At 38.8% G+C, this 21,862-nt stretch overlaps 1 protein-coding gene and 1 non-coding gene across 2 annotated transcripts in view; both read left to right on the forward strand.

Annotated features, from left to right (window-relative positions):
• The window catches only part of LOC21388080, a 32,968-nt gene that overhangs the window by 9,356 nt on the left and 1,750 nt on the right, over nucleotides 1–21,862 (forward strand). The window contains exons 3-4 of the mRNA XM_010094197.2: nucleotides 21,521–21,572; nucleotides 21,664–21,722. Coding sequence (XP_010092499.1) covers nucleotides 21,521–21,572; nucleotides 21,664–21,722 — 111 coding nt within the window. The remainder of the gene's footprint in view (nucleotides 1–21,520; nucleotides 21,573–21,663; nucleotides 21,723–21,862) is intronic.
• On the forward strand, nucleotides 16,932–17,035 carry LOC112090831. Its single transcript, XR_002901832.1, has one exon. It is a non-coding gene; the product is annotated as a small nucleolar RNA R71 (small nucleolar RNA).

Below are 21,862 nucleotides of genomic sequence, written 5' to 3' on the forward strand. Positions count from 1 at the left end.
GAAACATTAGAAACAGTGGATGGACCCCAAATATCACTGTGAACAAGATAAAAAGGTAAGGAGCTTCTTTTATTTACTAATCTGAAAAGGTAACATGATTTTAATAACTCTAAATGATGGATGTCCAAGTTGACAATGATGGAGAAATTTTTTTTCTTTATTAGATATGACACACTCTGCTATGAAGGAAGAAGGTGGACTACCCTGGATCATGTTCAACTGACTTGGTGTTTCAAGATGGTAGAGGCCGCTCCTTAACCTAGCACGTCCAATCGTCCTCCCCGAACCCTTGTCCTGAAATACACAATAATTATTGTGAAAAATCACATTACAACACAAATCTTGAGTGAGTTTTTGTATAGAGATCAGGTTTGTGGACAGTTTAGGAACGTGAAGAACATTTCTCAAAGTCACAAATGGGCTTATTTTGACATTCCCCAAACCGGCTACAGTGATTGAGGATCCATTGGCTGTGGTTACTTTCCTATTGCTTGGACATGGAGAGTAGGTTGAAAACACATTGTGTGAGTGTGTCATATGGTCAGTTGCTCTTGAATCCATGACCCAGGAGTTGGCAAGGGTTGTGTCCGAAACATTTAAACTAATGGAGAAAGGAAACTCACCTGAATATGCCAAGGAACAAGTACCTGGAGTTTCTTCAGTCTTACCAAGATTGCTGATGAGTGCTCTAAATTTCTCAATCTCCTCTTGGTTGAGACTGCTCAATTCCTTTGATGTTGATTCTGCTTGAGGAGTCACAGCAATATGGGCTTGTCCTTTGCTTTGTGGCTGATTCCCTTTCTGTCCCCATTCACGGCTTGGTGGCTTTCCATGAAGCTTCCAACATGTATCACGGGTATGACGAGACTTCTTGCAATAAGTGCACCAAAGACTATCACGGTTTTGGAACTTTGGCTGGCTGTTTTTTTCTCCTTCTGGTGCTATACCTCTCTCCATGTTTGTGACATGTTTGTTATTACCAACAGGCCACCATAGCGAACTATTATTGGTTTCTGGTTCAAGCATCAGCCCCCTTCTGCTCTCTTCACTTCTAATTACAGCCACTACTTCATTAAAACCTGGAACCTCCGGCTTCCCAAGAATTTGTATTCTTACTAGATCGAATTCTGGGTTGAGTTCAACTAGAAAATCATAGACCCTGTCTTGTTCAATAAATTCTTTTAAGATAGCTGCATCTCGGGGCATTTAGTTTTAATAACTCGATAATGATCCAACTCCATCCATAAGGTTTTCAATTGGTTTGCATATTCAGTGACAGTCTTATTACTTTGTTTTGCCGCTATAGTTTTCACCTTAACTTCGTATACTTGGGCTGCGTCCCTAGCTTTGGAGTAAGTCTGTTGAATAGCATCCCATATGTCCTTGGCAGTAGCTAAAAACATGCAAGTGTCACTGATTTCAGGAATCATGGAACTCCACAACCACGCCATGATCATAGAGTCTTCTTCATCCCACACTTCAAACTTCGGATCATCTGGTTTAGGACCCGTTCCCAAAAGATGGCTAATCTTTCTTCTTCCCTTCAACACCGTACGGATGAGTTGTGACCACTTAAGGTAATTTGATCCATCTAGTCTATACGCTGCTTGAATGTTCTGCAATTCTCCAGGTTGCTGAGGCCTGATTATCTCCTCTGTCTGGACAGCCTTAGTCTTCCCTGTTTCTGACATGTTGGATTCCAGCGATAGAATAGATGACAGCAAGAGAATGGATAGGACGGACAACAAGATGATGGATTCACAGACACGGTAGGAATTGCTGGACAGAGACTGATGAACAAACAAAGCAAGAACCGGCAATAAAGGCCAAGAAAAAAAGGTGCTGATCAGAAAAGAAAAAACTCCAGCAATGAAGGCCAAGAAGCTTCGGCAATGAAGGCCAAGCACAGATTTCAATCCCAGAAATTCGAGCCTAAGGCTCTGATACCATGTGGTGAATTGAGAAAGAGAAGCTGAAATAAAAACTTCTTATTTTCATTCATATTAATCACGGTATACACTGCATACATATATACATTCACTCTAGTAACCCTACCATTAAGTTTGTTCCTATCAAATTAGGAAACTAACAAATTAGGAAACTATCTCTAATTCTAAGGAAATAATCCATCAAACTAATTGCCTAAAATCACCTAGCTGTACACGGCTTTCTAGCCTGTATTCCAGCTATATACAGTTTTTTTCACAATTATGAATAGACATATTACACGGTATTATATAGCAAATTATAGGAGAAAGAATAGGAAACTAAATCATTCCTAAATCAGGAAACTGCCTAATCCGAATCCCTTAAATCAAGGGATTTCTAACTGATTCTCCTAATCTATTTACAGCTCATTTACACATCAACAGGGCTTACTCCCTTTGCTCGTTGGAAATCGGTCTATGAACGGGAGTTGCTGGCCATTGTGTTCGCCGTCTAAAAATGGCGGCATTACTTGTTGGGTCACCACTTTATAATTTGCTCCGATCAGCAAAGTCTCCGACATCTTATGGATCAGTGAGTCTTGGCACCCGAATAGCTACATTTGGTGTCCAAACTTTTCGGATATGATTTTGAAGTTCAATACAAACCCGGAGCGGCCAACCGCGTGATCGACGCGCTGTCTCGAAAGGAAGACATAAGCCAGGCGGCGCTTATGGCAATTTCTATCCCTCAGCCAATTGATTTAGATGCCCTTCATCAAGAGCAATCCCAGGATCCCTTTTGTGTGCAAACGTTGGCCAAGGTCCAAGAGGCAGACTAGGCAGGCCCTGCTTATAGTTGTAGCAATGGTCTACTGTTGTTCAACGGTTGAATTGTCATTCCTACCTCTCCACCATGGGTCACAAGGCTGCTACACGAGTTCCATGACTCGGTTATTGGTGGACACTCTGGCTTTTTGCATACTTATAAGCGTATCACAGCAGTTGCCTTTTGGAAGGGCATGAAGATGATTCGAGACTATGTTGCAGGCTGTGAAACTTGCTAGCAATGCAAGACGGACTCCCTGTCTCCAGCTGGTTTATTAACACCGCTGCCAATACCTCAGCGCATCTGGGACGACCTCTCCATGGATTTTATTGGTGGGTTGCCGAAGTCCAAGGGTTTTGATACTATTTTGGTTGTGGTAGATAGGCTGCCAAAGTATGCCCGCTACTGCCCTCTTGCTCATCGTTTTAATGCTAAGCAAGTCGCCGAGCTTTTTGTATGGGAGATAATCCGTCTCCATGGTGTGCCTAAGACCATGACTGATCGAGATCCACTTTTCATGAGTTTGTTTGGAAAGAACTCTTCAAGTTACAAGGAACAAAATTGCACACCAGTTCGGCCTATAATCCACAATCAGATGGACAGTCGAAAGTCACCAACTGCTGCCTTGAGGCGTACTTACGGAGTTTTGCTCATGACAAACCTCGCCAGTGGCAAACCTTTCTGCCTTGGGCGGAATACTGGTTCAATACCAATTACAATGGTTCAACAAAGTACACTCCCTTCCTTGTGGTTTATGGACGGAACCCTCCCACCTTACACCGCTTCCAAGATGGCACAACCGTGGTCCAGGAGGTAGAAGAGCAGCTGCAGACTCGTAACCAAACGCTGGACCTTTTGAAGGAGCACCTCACCGCGGCTAAGCAACAAATGAAGAGATTTGCGGATTCGCATCGACGGGACATTTCCTTTGCTGTCGGGGACTTGGTGTTACTGCGATTGCGTCCCTATTTCATGAAGTTTTTAGCTCGTCGAGCCAATGAGAAACTGGGCCCGCGCTTCTATGGCCCTTTTGAAGTCTTGGCGAAGGTTGGTCTAGTCGCGTATCGACTCAAGTTGCCTCCAAAAGCAAAGATCCACCCTGTCTTTCATGTCTCACAACTTAAGCCTTTTAAGGGGGAGGAATTCACAGGTCAGCCCATACCTCCTCGCCTAACCGACGAGCTTGAGTTGATAGTACAATTGTCTGCCGTGCTGGATTTTCGTGTCTGACCGGCGGGAGGGAAACCCGTTCCAGAAGTTCTAGTTCAATGGGACGGCCTTCCCAGTTGGGATCCGACATGGGAACCGGTTTTCATCATTCAGACTCAATTTCCAGACTTCAACCTTGGGGACAAGGTTGCACTCGGGCGGGGGGAAGTTGTTAGGGGCCCTCCTATCAAGTTCGTTTATTCCAGGAGGAGCAAATTGGATAAAACTATTTCCAAGGGGGGGCTGTGTAATTTAGAGAAGTTTTGCTGACATGTCAATCCTGTTTCAATTCTGTTATGAGGTCATGTTGAGGTCTGAGAGGGTGTGAATTAGTTGTGCCTTCGGTTATCGAGGGAATATTGAAAGGGAGAGATGCAAGGGAGTGGGGTATGAAAATTGTGGTCATTGCAGTCTAGAACTAGGGAGGCAGAGGAATCTCGAATTCCTCCTCTCTGTATTTCCGTTCAATTTTCCCATTAGTTGTTTAAAAATCAATAAAGATTTACCCAGAATTCTTGGGGTTCTATCACAGTTAAAACTGCCACCCCCCAAAATTGCTTTGGAAAATGAGTGGCAAACCTAATAGATCGGGCTACCTCCAGTAGGTGTCTATTTTGCCTCTCTGCTATCCCATTATGTTGAGGGATATCTATACAAGAGCTTTGGTGAATGATCCCATTTTCTAGAAGGTAATTTCCAAGTATGAAATTAAAGTACTCCTTGGCATTGTCGGTTCTAAACACCTGAATCTTAGCCTGAAATTGTGTTTGAACCATGGAATGAAAGGATTTGAAAATAGACTCGTCTCTGATTTTTCCTTCATAGAAATACCCACGTAATTCGAGTATGGTCATCAACAAAAGTAACAAAGCATCTAGCACTAGAAATATTTTGAACACGAGAAGGTCCCCAAATGTCACTGTGAATAACAGAAAATGGTTTTGATGGTTTGTAATTTTGGGGGGATAAGAATTACGACAATGCTTAGAAAGTTGACAAACCTCACATTGGAAAGCTTGGGATTTTTATTAAATAGTGATGGAAACATCTTTGATAAGTATATAAAATTTGGGTGTCCTAGGCGATAATGCAATAACATGATTATACTTTCTTTATTTGAATCTAAAGACAAGTTTAAGGTAGGATCTGGAGTAGATGAGGAAACATGATGTGCTTGAGGGTTGTTGTGAAAAATCGTAACGCAAGTATATGCTATCACAATCAAGTAATATAATAGTGAATAACAGTATCGTCCCATAAGGATTGTTGTTTACTAATTATCAAAATTATATTAACCTAATTTTATTTGAATAATCAAAAAGAAAGTTTATAAAATTAAGTAAAGTAAAACTAAAACAATTAAATAAATTAAACAATGCTAAGCAGTGGAATAAAATTCAATAGATTAAGACTCTAGGGTTTCGATTTCACCAAAATTAATCATGTTCCAATTCCCATAATTCAAGAAAATTAACATTCAATCCTATACTAACAGTAATTTCTCTAAAACAATTATTATTCTTTCTCAAGCAATAGTAATTTTAATCCAACAAGCAAACTCTACATCTCTGTCGGACTTCTAAATCTGTTGAAAATCATTAAGTGCAAGAAATTCAAAAGAACTGCACAAGCATCATTGACATCTCTATCCTATAAACAACTCATGGTATTTTAATTAAGAGTTTATTTAATTATCACCTCTCGGTCTCAAATCAAATACAAAATCATGTAATAGTTGGCCAAACAATCACAAGCATTAAGAATAAATGGAAATACTCAGCATATATGAATTAAACATCAATTACTTAAAAAGAAAATTGAGAATCTGAACATTCATAATCCGGCTACATCGTAGCCCTAGAAAAAGAAATTAATTCATCTCTAAACAAAATAAATTCATAAACAAAGTCTTAATCATTGGAAAATGAAAGAAAAGAACTAGTTTGGAGTTAAATTGAAGCGTCTTTGTCTCCGGATTTTAGCCGTTCTTTTCCGTACTCAATTCTCCTTTTTCTTCCTGAATCTCCTCTCAAAAGTCAACCGTCACTCCAGTCCAAAAAGTTTCTTTAATTGCCCTAGAATCATCTATTTATATGTTTTAGATCATTATGGTCAAAACGAGTAAGTTTTCTCACGATTTGTCTAAAAAACGCGTCTTTTCTGGCGTCGTAGCGCCACGGCACTGAGTTCCTCGCGACGCGGCGCTGGTTGTGCAAAATCAGCGCCAATTGTCAGTTTTTAGAGCGCTGCAGCACTGTCATGGGCGCCAAAACGCTACCAGTTCTGTCCAAATGTGCTGGTGCCGTAAAACTCAACGCTAAAACGTTACAAATTGGCGCCTAAATGTTGTGTTTGCTGTCTTTTCCACCAAAAGTTGTCCAAAACCTTCCAAATCATAGACTTTCACTTAACTTTCAAATAAAGAACAAAAACACACATAAAAGCTAATAAAAACCTCAAAAACCAACTAGATATCAAAGTGTAAAACGATACTAAATGAGTGAGTAAAACTCACTCATCAAATATCCTCAAACTTAATATTTTGCTAGTCCTCGAGCAAAACAAAAATGAAAGAAAGAAAACTAAAAAAATAAAAAGTAAAAATACAAGTAATACGAAAAATAAATAAATGAAACCTTGTTTGAGTATGGATTCGGCGTTGTTTCACAAAAATGCCTCAGGGATCTCAAATAAGTTACAACTCAAGAAAGATTTTAAATTTTTTGAAAGTTTAAAATTTCAACTTGAATGATAATCTCACCCCCACCTAAGACTCCTTATGTGTGTGTGTGAATTATCAATTACACATACCCAAATGCAACTCAAATGGGTTTATGCAATTAAGTGAATCAAGGTAGATCTCTAAGTGAAGAGAATTTTTCGAACTCCATAGGCTTGCTTTTCTTATCACTCTCCACTAATGTCGGTCAACAAACTATTAAGGATCAATAGGACTTTATTAAGCTTGAATTGAATGGCTAGGGATTAAGGTAGGATAAAAGGATATCAATGAGGCTCTAAATTTCCTAAACTCATCAATTACTTTAGGATCTTCTTTAGAACTTCTAACTCAATATCCCAATACATCCGTCATTTGCCATCAACACTCTTGTCTCCACTCTTTATTTCTTTCTCTTTTTTTTGTTTTGTTTTTTTTTGTCTCTTTTTTTTCCCTTTTTTTTAAATACGACAAATACAGAATTTCGTTGGAGACTGTTTTGTTTTTTTTTGTCTCTTTTTTTCCCTTTTTTTTAAATACGACAAATACAGAATTTCGTTGGAGACATCAAACAAATTATAGAAAATATCAATACACCTCTCAATTCCAAGCACAACTTAACGTGCATCCTAAAATAATCAACAAGTTTAAGGGAAATGGTGAATGATATGATTTATTTAAAGGTTAAGCTAATAATGTGGATGACAAAGAAAAGTTTAATCAGGCTTAAAGAGGTAGCTTGGGATATTATTATAAGATGGTCAGCTCAAACGGCTCAAACGATCCAAAAATGGCCTAAATCATTTCCTTAGTGATAAATTGCCTGGGATTTCGCCTCGAGTGATAATCAAACAAGTTCTAGAGTCCGATGAGATCTTAAAAAACACGAAATTCACATAAACTCTCTCTAAGTTCACAAAATGGCCAAGTGTTCTTAGTTATGTGCTCAACAATGCAAGGAAATCATAAGTAGAGCAAAACCAACAAACAAATCAAGCACACAAACAATCAAATTATTCATTGTCTCTCAGAAGCCATAGTTAAATTCAATTGTTGTCTTATCATCGGCCGGGGGCGTAACAAGCTGAATCAAAAGTCAAGTTTTTTTTTTTTTTTTAAATTGAACAAAATAACATCAAATAAGATAGTTAACTCCCCAAAACTTAAAACTAGCATTGTCCTCAATGTAAAAGTAAAACAAGAGAGTGTAGAGGACTTCTCAGAGTAGTTATCAGTCAGTGTCTTCATGGGAGCAGGAGGAGGTGCAAGGGTAAGATGGTGGCGTCTGGCTGGAGCGTATGGCGGCAAAGTCGGAGGTTGAGGAAATATAATTCCATCAAATCCAGAATTAAGTGTACAATTGGAATACATTGCCCCCAAACTTGTAGTGAATTGTGCCAGGTAGTCAAACTGCACATCTTGTCTTGCAGCAATTTGATCTTAATTATATTGAATTTGTTCCAAATGATTATCAACTGTCTCCCGCCACTGTTGTTGTTCGTGCGCAATAAGTTGCAATTGGGCCACATAATGCCTCAGCTCATTAAGTTCTGTTGAGGAATTATTGGGTTGTCCCGAAGAACTAGGACCAGGTATTGGTGGGTTGGAGCTATAGTGTGCCTTTGATCATTAGACTTGTAGCTCTCCATTTTCTTCCGAGTTATGACTGACTTCGGGTGCTGAATTTCTTCATCTGAGGTCGTTGAAATTTCTACTTGATAACACAAATCATAAATCAATAATGGATATCTAAGTCCCCCGTCATTTTCCCTTGGATCGTATCAAGAATGGACTTCTCAATGATCCTCCCAACATCGATGTTAAAGTCCATGAAAATAGCATAATTCAAAATAGCACGCTCCTTTGTCACTTCAGAAGTATTATTGCTTGGGAGCAATTTAGCAGATATAAAATAATGCCATGCTTTTGTTTCATGGGCTAACCCTGATGAAGAGAAGTTAATAACTCTTGTGTTAGATTTCTTCCAATTTACGCAAGAGGTTGTCAAGTACTGAATAATCTCATCCGTGTCTGATTCCTATCAATATTGGGTGTACTCATCATTCTCTATATCGGGCAGTTTATTATACCTATTGATAGTCTTACTGTCGAAGGATACTCATTTACCGCGGACATACACTTTCTTGTTTTTATGTTCCTTGGCATTGGCATAAAATTCTCGAACCACTAGAACTAGCGCGGCCTTCGGTTGCTTTACAAACTCTTGCCAATTTTGGCCCCTGATGTGCTCCTCTATAAGTGTACTGGGACAGTTAATCCCTCTCTCTGGAACACAAGTTTTGGTTACCACAGAGTGTTTATCTCTCCAATGCTTCAAAGCTAATAATTTACTTTGTCAAATTTTTCCTTAGAAGATGAAGCTTCCAGAGTTGAAGTGCGCTGACGTTTGGAAGCCATGAAAAAAGAGCAACTTGTATACCAAACTGAGAACCACGTCCAAATTAACTTTCCTTTTTCCAAGCAACACCCAAAAACACTCTCCCCCAGACTTGCTTAATTCCCTTAATCATGGCATGTATTGTTCTAGAACCGCCGTTTTCATACACACTAAAAACGTCCTCTCAGAACTTGTGACAAACACATAGTGTGCAAAATATTAAGTCTCAAGTTTCTAGCACTAAAAACAGCTCAACTTCCCCCAAATTTGCACCAATCTCAGAGGATATCCACTAATTCCATATCACTTCAGCGCGAAAGTCTCAAAAAACAGAAGAAGGAAATCATGGCTTACTTTTCTTTGGAAGGAAGAACTCTACGGCATCACGACCCCCACAGCAGAAGCTTGCCCTAACTCTTGCAAGTCTTGAAGAAAGTTGGAATAGATTGAAGTGAGAACAAGTAGAGGCGGATTGAAAATGTTTTCAAGAAATTTCGGAGTGAAAGTTGATCTTTAGGGTTGATTGTGTGTGTTTTGGCTTGAGATTTTTGGAAAGACTGTGAGTGGGGGTAAGTGTTTGGGCATGTTTATTTATGCCAACCCGAACTGGCGCCGCGGCGCTATGTAATCAGCGCTGCGGCGCTGCTTTTTCTGCGACTCTTCTTTTTTTTTTTTTAATGGAAGCAGCGCCAAGGCGCTCCATGGTAGCGTCAAAGCGCTATGTGCTCTGCCACTTTTGCCCAAAATGCTCTATTTTGAGTGCCAAAGCGCTCAGATGAGCGCCAAAATACTACTACTGCTGCCAAATTCGTGCTTTTATGCTTGCTTGAGCTTCATTTCAATTACAAATCCTTAGAGTAACCCCCAAACTTGTTTATTAACCTATCAATCAATTTAAAACACAATGAGTAAACCGTAAATAAAATAAATAAATTAAATTAAAAAAATCTAAGGAATAATGAATGAGAGAAAAGATTTTAGAAGGCTCGGGTTGTCTCCCGAGAAGCGTTTGGTTTAACGTCATCAGCCCGACGTCTTGCTTCTTATGGTGAGTTCAAGAGAATGGTGGTCTTCTTTTGATCAAAGCCACCATTAATATATGGCTTCAAACGTTGCCCGTTGACATTAAATGTTCCCTTCGCATCATGAGTGACTTCAACTGCTACATAGGGAAATACTCTCACCACGGTGAATGGCCCTGACCATCTGTCGCATGCAGTTACGAAAGCATAAGCATCCTTGAACAAGCTTGGCCAATAGAATCCCAATTGGAGAACTTTAGCGGCAATTTGATTCCCCCCAAAATGACCTCCACACTCAAGTGTATGGCAATCCCTTAGGATATCCTCCATCTCTTCTTCCGAGACACATCTCCGAATAATTTGGTCTGCACAATGCTTGTAAAGCACCGGTTCCTTCCAATAATAATGCTTGACATTGGAGAGAAACTTCTTTATTGATAAGAAAATTCTGGAGGTACAATTTTAGCCGCAAGGTAGTTCACAATATCAGCATACCAAAGAAATGGCTTTGTAGAGGAAATAACAAATTGCCGCTCATCAGGAAAATTATCATCAATTGGAGGCTTTTGCAATTCTTTTTCCTCCGGTAATTCAGGTCTAGAAAGGTGATCCGCCACGAGATTTTCTGTGCCTTTTTTATCTCTAATCTCCATGTCAAATTCTTGTAGCAACAACACCCAACGAATAAGCCTTGGCTTCGCATCCTTCTTGGTTATAAGGTATTTAATTGCCGAGTGATCTGTGAAGACAATTACCTTATTGCCAACTAAGGCAAACACAATTGCCAATAACTCATTCTCTATGGTTGCATAATTGAGTTGGGCATCATTGGGAGTTCGACTGGCATAATAAATAGCATGAAACACCTTATTCTTGCGTTGCCCAAGAACAGCCCCTACCGTATAATCACTCGCATCGCACATCAATTCAAATGGCAACTCCCAATCTGGAATTACAACAATAGGTGCTGACACAAGTTTCTCTTTGAGAGTAGAGAATGCCCGTTGACACTCTTCACTGAAAACAAAAGTACCTTGCACAAGGAGACTTGAGAGTGGCTTGGAGATCTTAGAAAAATCCTTGATGAATCTTCTATTGAAGCCCACGTGGCCAAGAAAACTTCTTACTCCTTTGACTGATGTTGGTGGCAGTAGCTTTTCTATTGTCTCGATCTTAGCTCGATCAACCTCAATGCCTTTGGAAGAAATCCGGTGGCCTAAAACTATGCCTTCACGCACCATATAATGACATTTCTCCCAATTTAGCACTAAGTTGGTTTCTTCACATCGAATTAGCACCTGCTTAAAATTGTCAAGGTAATCATCTAATGAATTTACAACAACAGAAAAGTCATCCATATATACCTCAATTATCCACTCCACCATGTCTGAAAAAATAGCCATCATACACCTTTGAAAAGTGTCTAGAGCGTTGCATAATCCAAACAGCATTCTTCGAAAAGCAAAAGTGCCATTGGGTCATGTAAACGTGGTATTCTCTTGTTCCTCTAGCTATGGCTATTTGATTGTATCCGGAATAACTATCTAGAAAACAGTAGTACTCATGGTCTGCTAACCGATCTAGCATCTGATCAATAAAAGTAAAGGGAAATGATCCTTTCGTGCGGCTCTATTTAACTTTCAATAATCAATGCAGATTCTCCATCCGGTAACGGTTCTTGTAGGGATAAGCTCATTATTTTCATTCTTTACTACAGTCATCCTCCTTTTTTTGGCACTATTTGCACTAGACTTACCCATGAGCTATCTGAGATTGGGTAAATCACTCCTGCATCTAACCATTTTAAAACCTCTGTTCTCACTACCTCTTTCATGGTTGGATTAAGTCTTCGTTGTGCTTCAACTGATGGTTTGATGTTGTCTTCTAACAGAATGCGATACATACAGATAGATGGGTGAATTCCCTTAATATCTGCCAAAGACCACCCAATTGCAGACTTGTGGTCCCTCAGCACTCTCAATTACTTATCTTCTTCTTCAAGAGAGAGTAGCGAGGAGACAATTACAGGTAAAGTTGATGATTCACCAAGATATGCATAACGGAGATGTGCCGGTAATGGTTTTTAGTTCGAGACTCGGCGGCTTTTCAATTGATGGAATGGGACGTGAAGAGTTTTGTCCCATGGCTTCAAAGTATTTCCTTCTATTGGGCTCAAAGGAGTCCATCCACAGCAAATACTCGATCACCTCCTTATCCTTTATGATCGAAGAATCATTTTGCAATAAGCTAGCCTCCTAAGGGTCTGATTGACCCACATGGTTAGACACTATAGCTTCCACTTCATTGATCCGAAAGCAACTATCACTTGCTTCTGGGTATTTTATAGCATTGAAGACATTAAAAATTACATCTTCTTCTTGTACCCGAAGGCGCAGTTCACCTTTTTGAACGTCAATAAGCGCTCTCCCCATCGCTTGGAATGGTCTTCCAAGTATGATAGGTATTTCTCTATCTTCCTCCATGTCAAGAACTATGAAATCTGCAAGGAAGATAAACTTGTAGACTTTGACGAGTACATCCTCAATTACTTCTCTAGGGTGCTTGATAGAGCGATCCGCCAATTGTAGTGTCACTGTGGTAGGTCTTGCTTCACCTAAACCCAGCTTTTAGAAGATAGATAAAGGCATTAAGTTGATGCTTGCACCTAGGTCACATAATGCCTTCTCGAACACAGCATTCCCAACTGAACATGGGATGGTGAAACTCCTTGGATCTTTGAGTTTTTGGAGCAACTTCCTTTGTAAGATGGCACTGCACTCTTCAGTAAGTGCAACTGTTTCGTAGTCCTCAGGTTTCCTCTTGTTTGACAAGATGTCTTTCATAAACTTAACATAGCTCGGCATTTGTTCTAGAGCTTCAGCGAATGGGATTTTGATGTGGAGTTTCTTGACTACATCGAGGAATTTAGCAAACTGTTGATCCAGTTTGCTTTTCTTCAGGCGTTGAGGGAAGGAAACTCCGAGAAATGGTTCTTGAGGACGTTGTGCTTGATTTTCTGCCTTATCTTCAATATCCCTTTCAGTAGCCTTGTATTTGAGACGACACCCTCTTTTCATCTTTGTCAGGCTTTTCAATTCTTACTGGAGCTTCTAATTCCTTACCACTTCTCAAGGTAACTGCTTTGCAATACACCTTTCCATCTCTTTTTGGATTCACTTCAGAAGTGCTGAGCAAATTTTCCTGTTGCCTCTCAGAAAACATATTAGCCATTTGACTGATTAGCACCTCTAAGCTTCTAATCTGAGTCGATTGATTCTGAAAATTTGTCCTGGTTTCATTCATAAATTGCGTGTGAGAGGTAGCCAATTGAGCCATTGCATCTTCCAGATTCACCTTCTCTTGTGGCGGGTTGCTCTGTTCAGGCTGCAGCATATTCTGATTGTTTCTCCAAGACAAGTTTGGATGATTACGCAGTCCGGGATGGTATCTGTTTGGATAAGGATTATTCTGCTGCCTATTGTAATTCCCCACATATTGAGCTTGCTCTATTGGTACCTGTGCAAAAGGATTTGAAGAGAATTGTGGAAACAAAGCAATTCTCATTAATTCTGAGTAGGAGCAGTACACGGTTTTATACAGTGAAGAGAGAATGAACAACTTGAAACTAATTACAGAATAGGAAACTATCACTAATGAGGATTATGTCAAATCCCCCTTATTCTAGGAAACAAAATAAAACTATTTTAGGAAACAAAATCATATAATTCTTGATTTCTCTAGTCTACAGATCCGGATTTTCACACTCCCCCTCAAGCTAGGTTGTAGATGTTGAGCAATCCTAGCTTGGAATTCAGTTCTTCAAAGGTCTTCCTTGACACTGCCTTGGTGAGAATATATGTCGTCTGTTGACTAGTTGGAACATGTTTGAGTGCTATAACATTGGACTCTTATCTTTTCTTTGACAAAGTGTGTCGATTTCCACATGCTTTGTCCTGTCATGGTGTATAGGATTCTTGGCTATGCTGATAGTGGACTGATTGTCACAAAATACTGTCATAGGTTCACTGATAGGAATCCTTAGTTCACAGAGTACCTTTTTTAGCCACACTCCTTCGCAGATGTTGTGAGCAAGAGCTCTAAATTCTGCCTCTGCACTGCTTTGAGACACAACTAATTGCTTCTTGCTCCTCCAAGTGACCAAGGGCTTGTTCTTTTGGAGTTTAACTTGAGTATAATTCTTGAGTTGAATTTGAGTTATAACTTGAGTTGAATTTGTAACTTGAGTTTGTGTTTGGTTGTGTATATTTGAGTTATGGTTTGAGAAAAGAATCTTTTTGAGTTTGTGTTTGAGTGAATCAAAACTTAAATTTGTATTTAGATAGTATTTTAATAAAAGCTCAATGCTGATGAAAAATTTTAATAAGGTATATGGGTAAGGTTTTATTTGTCTTTTCGTTGTCAACGCATAAAAAAAAAATTATCTCAATCAGAATTAAAACGAAAAGTTATAGCATTTTTAAGAATAGAAAAAATACTGTTCATTAATTTGAGTTCGAGTTTCTGAACTCGAGTTGAAGGGGAAACTTGAATTCGAGTTTTAGTCCTAAACTCGAGTTTGAACTCGAGTTTAAACTCGAGTTTAAACTTAAAAGAACATGAACTCAAATAAAATTGTAACTCGAATTGTTTTTTTCGAGTTTTTCACTCAAAAGAACAAGTCCCAAATTTCCCCAGACATAGGTGTAGTATCCGAAGGTGGATCGTCTGTCAGTGATAGACCCAACCCAATCAGCATCTGTGTAGATTTCAATTCCCTTGTTGCCAGACTTACTGAAAAATAGACCTTTACTTGGAGTCATCTTTAAGTTCCTCAGAATTCTGAAAACAACTTCCATGTGTTCTTCAGTGGGATTGTTCATGAATTGACTCACTGTACTCACTGCAAAGCTAATATCAGGTCTGGTATGAGAGAGATATATAAGCTTTCCGACTAGTCTCTGATATCTTCCTTTGTCAACCGGTATACTTTCTTCCTTTCTTCCTAGTTTGGAGTTAGGATCCATAGGGGTGTCAGCAGGCTTGCAACTGAGCATTCCTGTTTCCTTTAAGAGATCCAATACGTACTTACATTGCGAAACTGATATTCCTCCTTTTGATCTTGCTACCTCCATTCTCAGAAAATACTTGAGATTGCCCAAATCCTTGATCTCAAACTTCTTGGCCAAAATTTTTTTCAGTTTCTGTATCTCTTCATCATGATCTCCGGTTAGAATGATTTCATCAACATAGACAATGAGCACTGCCCTCTTCCCTGTAGGTGTATGATTAATGAACATCGTGTGGTCTGTCTGGCACTGATTGTATCCGCATTTCTTCACTACTTTTGTGAATTTGTCAAACCAAGCTCTTATAGACTGCTTGAGTCCATACAAGGACTTCTTGAGTTTGCAGACCTTATTGGTGTTTGCAGGATTGTCAAGTCTAGGTGGTATCTCCATGTAGACTTCTTCTAAATCCCTGTGAGGAAGGCATTTTTTACATCAAGCTGATACAGTGGCCAGTCTAAGTTGGCAGCAAGAGAAAGTAAGACACAAATTGTATATTGAGTTTAGCTATTGGAGTAAAAGTCTCCTATTAGTCAATCCCATAAGATTGAGTGAACCCTTTTGCCACTAATCGAGCTTTGAATCTATCAACACTGCCATCAGCATTATGTTTAACTGTAAAGATCCATTTGCAACCAACCGGGCGTTATCCTGACAGTAGTTCAGCAATTTCTCAAGTTCCATTCTTCTGTAGTGCACGGATCTCTTCCAATATAGCACTTTTCCATTCTGGTACCCTAAGAACTTCATGTATCGAATTTAGAACCTGTACTTTGTCAAGATTGCTCACAAAAGTTCTGTAATTGGGTGATAGCCTTTTATAAGAGACAAAGTTATATATGGGATGGTCAGTGCACATTCTCTTCCCCTTTCTTAAAGCAATAGGTCTATTATCAATAGGAGACTTTTCAGAAATAAGGCTAGTGATACCTGATGAAATTGCAGTTTCTGAACCCGGATTGGATTCTTGACTCTGGTCAGGCACCTGTGGTTCTCTCCTTTCTTGAGGCTTGCTCTTCCTGCTATAGATACAAAACTCATTGTGTGTTGAAGGATGCAAGTGACTTGGTTGCACAGGTGTTTGTTTGTGAGACTCGGGTTTTTCACTCTGATGTGGTTGAGGTGACTCAGTGTTTCTGATTGGTTTTGACACTGACTTGGCTCATTTTGTTGCAGTGACCCGGATTGTGAATGAGACAGAGCAATTCTCATTAATTCTGACTAGGAGTAGTACACGGTTTTATACAGTGAAGAGAATGAAAAACTGGAAACTAATTACAAAACAGGAAACTATCACTAATGAGGATTATGTCAAATCCCCCTTATTCTAGGAAATAGAATAAAACTATTTTAGGAAACAAAATCATATAAATCTTGATTTCTCTAGTCTACCGATCCGGATTTTCACAAGATTGTTAGCTTGACATTCATGACTTTGGTGAGATTCGCTGTAAAATTCACACACTGGAGAGGATGTTTGGATGGCATTGGCTGTCAATTGAGTTTTCTGTAATTGTTTGGAAAGAGAAGCAATTTGGGCAATCAGATTAGTGATAGCATCAATCTCATGTAGTCCGGCTATCTTCTTTGGTGTGCTTCTTTCACTAGGCCACTGGTAATTATTAGTTGCCATATCTTCTAGCAACTCATATGCGTCATCTTTGGTTTTCTTCATTAAAGCTCCTCCTGCAGATGCATCAATTAGAGTTTTTGTAGTGTCGCTCAACCCATAGTAGAAATTATGGACTTGCATCCATTTAGGTAGACCATGATGAGGACATCTTCTCAATAACTCCTTGTATCTCTCTCATGCTTCATATAGAATTTTACCATCATTTTGAGCAAAATTGTTGATCTTGATGCGCATCTTCGTTGTTTTAGCCGGTGGGAAAAACTTAGAAAGGAACTTCTGAACTAAGTCTTCCCAACTAGTGATCAAATTTGGCGGCAGTGAGTTCAACCAATTTTTTGCTTTATCTCTCAAAGAGAAAGGAAACAAACGAAGGTGAAGAGCTTCATCATTAACTCCATTGTATTTGACAGTATCGCAAATCTCCAGAAAATTTGCGATGTGAGCATTAGGATATTCATTCGGTAATCCATTAAATTGGATCGTTTGAATCATCTGCAACATCACCGGCTTCAATTCAAAATTATTCGCCTGAATAACAGGCCTGCTGATCACTAATTGAACTCCGGTTGGTGGTAATGCATAATCTCGCAAAGCCATTGGCTGATTGACCACCAGTGGATTGTTCAGTGGTATGTTGTTATTGTTGTTCTCATTTAGTGCCCCTTCAGGATCAACCATAGTTTCTTGCGACTGAATGACAGTTTCTCTATTCTCTTTTCTATTTCTTCGACAAGTACGCTCAATTTCTGAATCAAGAGGAAGTAGAATACTGCTCCCAAACTTTCGCATGCAAGTAAAGTAAATTCCTATAGAGCACAAAACAAGAACAAGAAAATAATTAACAAAATAAAATCCAAACTAAACTAGAGTTATTTGGTATCAATATTAGCAAAAACAAAACAATCCCCGGCAATGGCGCCAAAAACTTCTTGTGAAAAATCGTAACGCAAGTATACGCTATTGCAATCAAGTAATATAATAGTGAATAAGAGTATCGTCCCACAATGATTGTTATTTACTAATTATCGAAATTATATTAACCCTAATTTTATTTGAATAATCGAAAAGAGAGTTTATAAAATTAAGTAAAGTAAAATTAAAACAATTAAATAAATTAAACAATGCTAAGCAGCTGAATAAAATTCAATAGATTAAGACTCTAGGGTTTTCGATTTCACCAAAATTAATCATGTTCAAATTCTCATAATTCAAGAAAATTAACATTCAATCCTATACTGACAGTAATTTTTTTAAAACAATTATTATTCTTTCTCAAGCAACAACAATTTTAATCCAACAAGCAAACTCTACATCTCTGTCAGACTTCTAAACCTGTTGAAAATCATTAAATGCAATAAATTCAAAAGAACTGTATAAGCATCATAGATATCTCTATCCCATGAACAACTCATGGTATTTCAATTAAGAGCTTATTTAATTATCACCTCTAGGTCTCAAATCAAATACAAAATCATGTAATTGTTGGCCAAACAATCACAAGCATTAAGAATAAATTGAAATACTCAACATATATGGATTAAACATCAATTACTTAAAAAGAAGATTGAGAATCTGAACATTCATAATCTGGCTACATCATAGTCCTAGAAAAAGAAATTAATTCATGTCTAAACAAAATAAATTCCTAAACAAAGTCTTAATCATTGGAAAAGGAAAGAAAATAACTAGTTTGGAGTTGAATTGAAGCATCTCCGTCTCCGGATTTTAGCCGTTGCTCTTCTCCGTACTCAATTCTCCTTTCTCTTCCTGAATCTCCTCAAAAATCAGCCATCACTCCAGTCCAAAAAGTTCCTTTAATTGCCCTAGAATCATCTATTTATGTGTTTTGGATCATTAGGGTCAAAATGGGTAAGTTTTCTCACGATTTGCCTTCAAAACATGTCTTTTCTCGCGTCGTAGTGCCGCGACACTAAGTTCCTAGCGCTGCGGCACTGGCTGTGCAAAATCAACGCCAATCGTCAGTTTTTAGAGTGCTGCAACGCTGTCATGGGCGCCAAAACGCTACCAGTTCTGTCCAAATGTGCTAGTGTCGTAAAACTCAATGCCAAAACCCTACAAATTGGTGCCTAAACGCTGTGTTTGCTGTCTTTTTCCACCAAAAGTTGTCCAAAACCTTCCAAATCATAGACTTTCACCTAACGTTCAAACAAAGAACAAAAACACACATAAAAGCTAAAAAAACCTCAAAAACCAACTAGATATTAAGTGTAAAACGATATTAAATGAGCAAGTAAAACTCACTCATCAAGGGTCTTGTTTTTCTGCAGCCCTGAACCAGTAGAGTCCTTTGCTTTCCTTACAAATCCTGAAACGAACAATGAGTGGAGGAGAAATTAGCCACATAAGTTTAGTCTTGAGTAAGTTTGCTGATAGACAGTAAATTGCATGAGAGATTGGGAACCAAAAGAACTTGGTTAAGAATTAGTGTCTCGGAGATGATCACTTTCCCAATACCAGTCACTGTGGAAAGGGAACCATCTGCAATTCTGACTTTTGCCTCGTTTACTTCACGGATTCGAATTTTCAATTCAAGCTGAAATGTGATATTTTCTGAGAGCTTTTCACTGTAGCAGAAAAAGTTAGATGTGACATTTTGTGAGAGTTTTTTACTGTAAAAACCTAAAACTGTAAACTCGAATCGGTGAAATGAACGAGGCCTTTGTAATTCTCGTGGCAGAGATTATAATCATGGAGTAATGATACATCACCCGTCATGTGGTCGGAAGCTCCAGAATCGATGATCCAACCTGATGAATCCTCGGCTTTTGTATGTAAGGCAGTTAGGAAGTTACCTCTTTGAGCAGTGGATCCAATTGAGATAATCGGGGTAGGAGAAGATCCTTGACTGAACATCTTTTGCAGCCACTCTACTTGTTCTTTGCTGAAGATAGCAGAATCATTTGTGCTTCTTTCGTTTCCTTCTGATTCAAACACCAAACCTCATGCCTCCTTTTCTTTGTTTGATTTCCAGTCTGCGGGCTTCCCGTGTATTTTCCAACACGTTTCTTTGGTGTGACCTGGGCGGCGGCAATGATCACACCATTGTCTTCCTTTTTTCTGCCTTGCGTCATAGGTGGAAGTGGATCCTCAGGAGACAAGGGCTGATCCTTCTTGAATATTTGTAGATCCTTAGGAGACAAGGGCTGATCCATCTAGGATGTTAGAGGATAGCCGAGTACCCATCATTAACTTCTTATTGCTTTCTTCTCTTCACACCTCTGAGAAAGCTTCTCGAATTGTTGGAATCGGCTTGGTACCAAGGATTCTCCCCCTAACCAAGGCTTGAAGACCCTTTCTTTTTTGATGATCTTCTTGTACCGGCTTGCATCTCCAGGGCACTCCCAATCCAGAGTCTCAAACACATCCAATTGCTGCCAAAAACGACTTAAGAGTGTTATAGTACTGAGTCACAGTCATCTCACCTTGCCTCAGATCATGCAGGGCTCCCTTGATGTCAAACAGATCATCGGTATTATCACTGTCAGAGTAAGTTTCTTTTGCTGCCATCCATATCTCATGTGCAGTGTCATAGAACAGAAAATTTTGACTGATTTTTGTGTCCATTGCATTGATTAACCAAGACATAACAAGATTGTTCTCGGTATTCCACACCTTGAATTTTTTATCATCCTTCTTTGGTGGTTCTGTGGTGTTGAAGAGGTATTCATCCTTATCTCTTCCTGTGATGACCATCAAAACTGCCTTCGCCCATTGATGGTAATTGTGGCCGGTTAACTTGTGTCTTGTGATGAGGAATGACGAACCTTCTGCACCACCATTGCTCACGAGTTCTTGGCCAGATACTTTCCAGTGACGCTGCTGCATGTTTCTAAGGCCATAGAAGAAAGACTGCCGCCTAAGAAACTTTATGGAACAACAATTTGGAACGAAGGAGGATGCTTGGTTTGCACCCAGAACCTGAAAAAGAAAAAGAAAAAGAAGGAAATCTGTTTTTTGAGTTTCACCAGAAAAGAAGATTAAGATGTGTTCTAATTTGAATCAGAACCGAGAAGAGGAAAGAAACTGGTCCAGGCAGCCTTGCTTTGATACCATGAAGAAAATCAGAGAGAAATTTCTTGTATATTAATCATTCTGCCGAAATATACATTTATAGGAAGAGGAGATTACCAACAGCCTGGTAATTCATTGATTCGATCTGTCAAATCCTACAGAAAAGGAAACTAACAGCTATCTACATAAATTAATCTATAGCTATTTACAGCCTAGCAAATCTCCTATTTACAACCTATTATCTTCAGAATTCCACAATGGTTGATATGTTTACCTTTTCATTTAATCATTATAACATTTTCATTTTCATATGATTTAAAAATTAAAAGTTTACTTTTACAACTTCTAAGGCTTAATGATTATGGCAAAATTTAGAATCAGCATTTGAAATAGCACTATGGATTGGAGTACAAATGAAAATAGCATATCAAATATGTCATTTTCACACCTTTTGATGCTAATATGCCCTTGGCATTAGCATCTGCATTTGCATCGGGGATGGTCTTACTCGTGATCAAACTTAGTTGAGCATTTTTTAAGCACGTCTGTTAGTTCGTTAGGAAAAAACATGATGGAATTTATGCGGAAACTCATGAATCATGAGAAAACTATTGTTGAAAGTTGTGCAATTTTGGAAAACACACTGAAGAAATATATTGAAACTTTCTTGTGTTTTCTTTGAAATAGGCTGGGTCGGGCATTGGTGGTACACTTTGTGCGATTCACGGTGTCAATACAGGTATATTTTTTTGTTCGTTTTTGTGTTTTATTGTCTTCAGAACGATATAAGTACAAATTGCTAAACATAATAGCATATGACTCGATTGCAGGAATCCCGTACCTTCAGAGTCGTGTGAAGGGACCAAAGTGGCTTCCTTTCTTAGTTGGGGTACATCTCAAAGACCTTTGCTTTTATTTTAAAAAATTTTTACTTGCTTTGGTTTCTTAACTTTTTTGTTTTTTTTTTTCTTTGCTCTCTCTTTTTTTTTTTTTTTATTTGCTCTCTCTTTTTTTTTTTTTTTATTTGCT

The sequence above is a fragment of the Morus notabilis genome, unplaced genomic scaffold (genome assembly GCF_000414095.1).
Source record: "Morus notabilis unplaced genomic scaffold, ASM41409v2 Scaffold1234, whole genome shotgun sequence".
Classification (NCBI taxonomy): domain Eukaryota; kingdom Viridiplantae; phylum Streptophyta; class Magnoliopsida; order Rosales; family Moraceae; genus Morus; species Morus notabilis.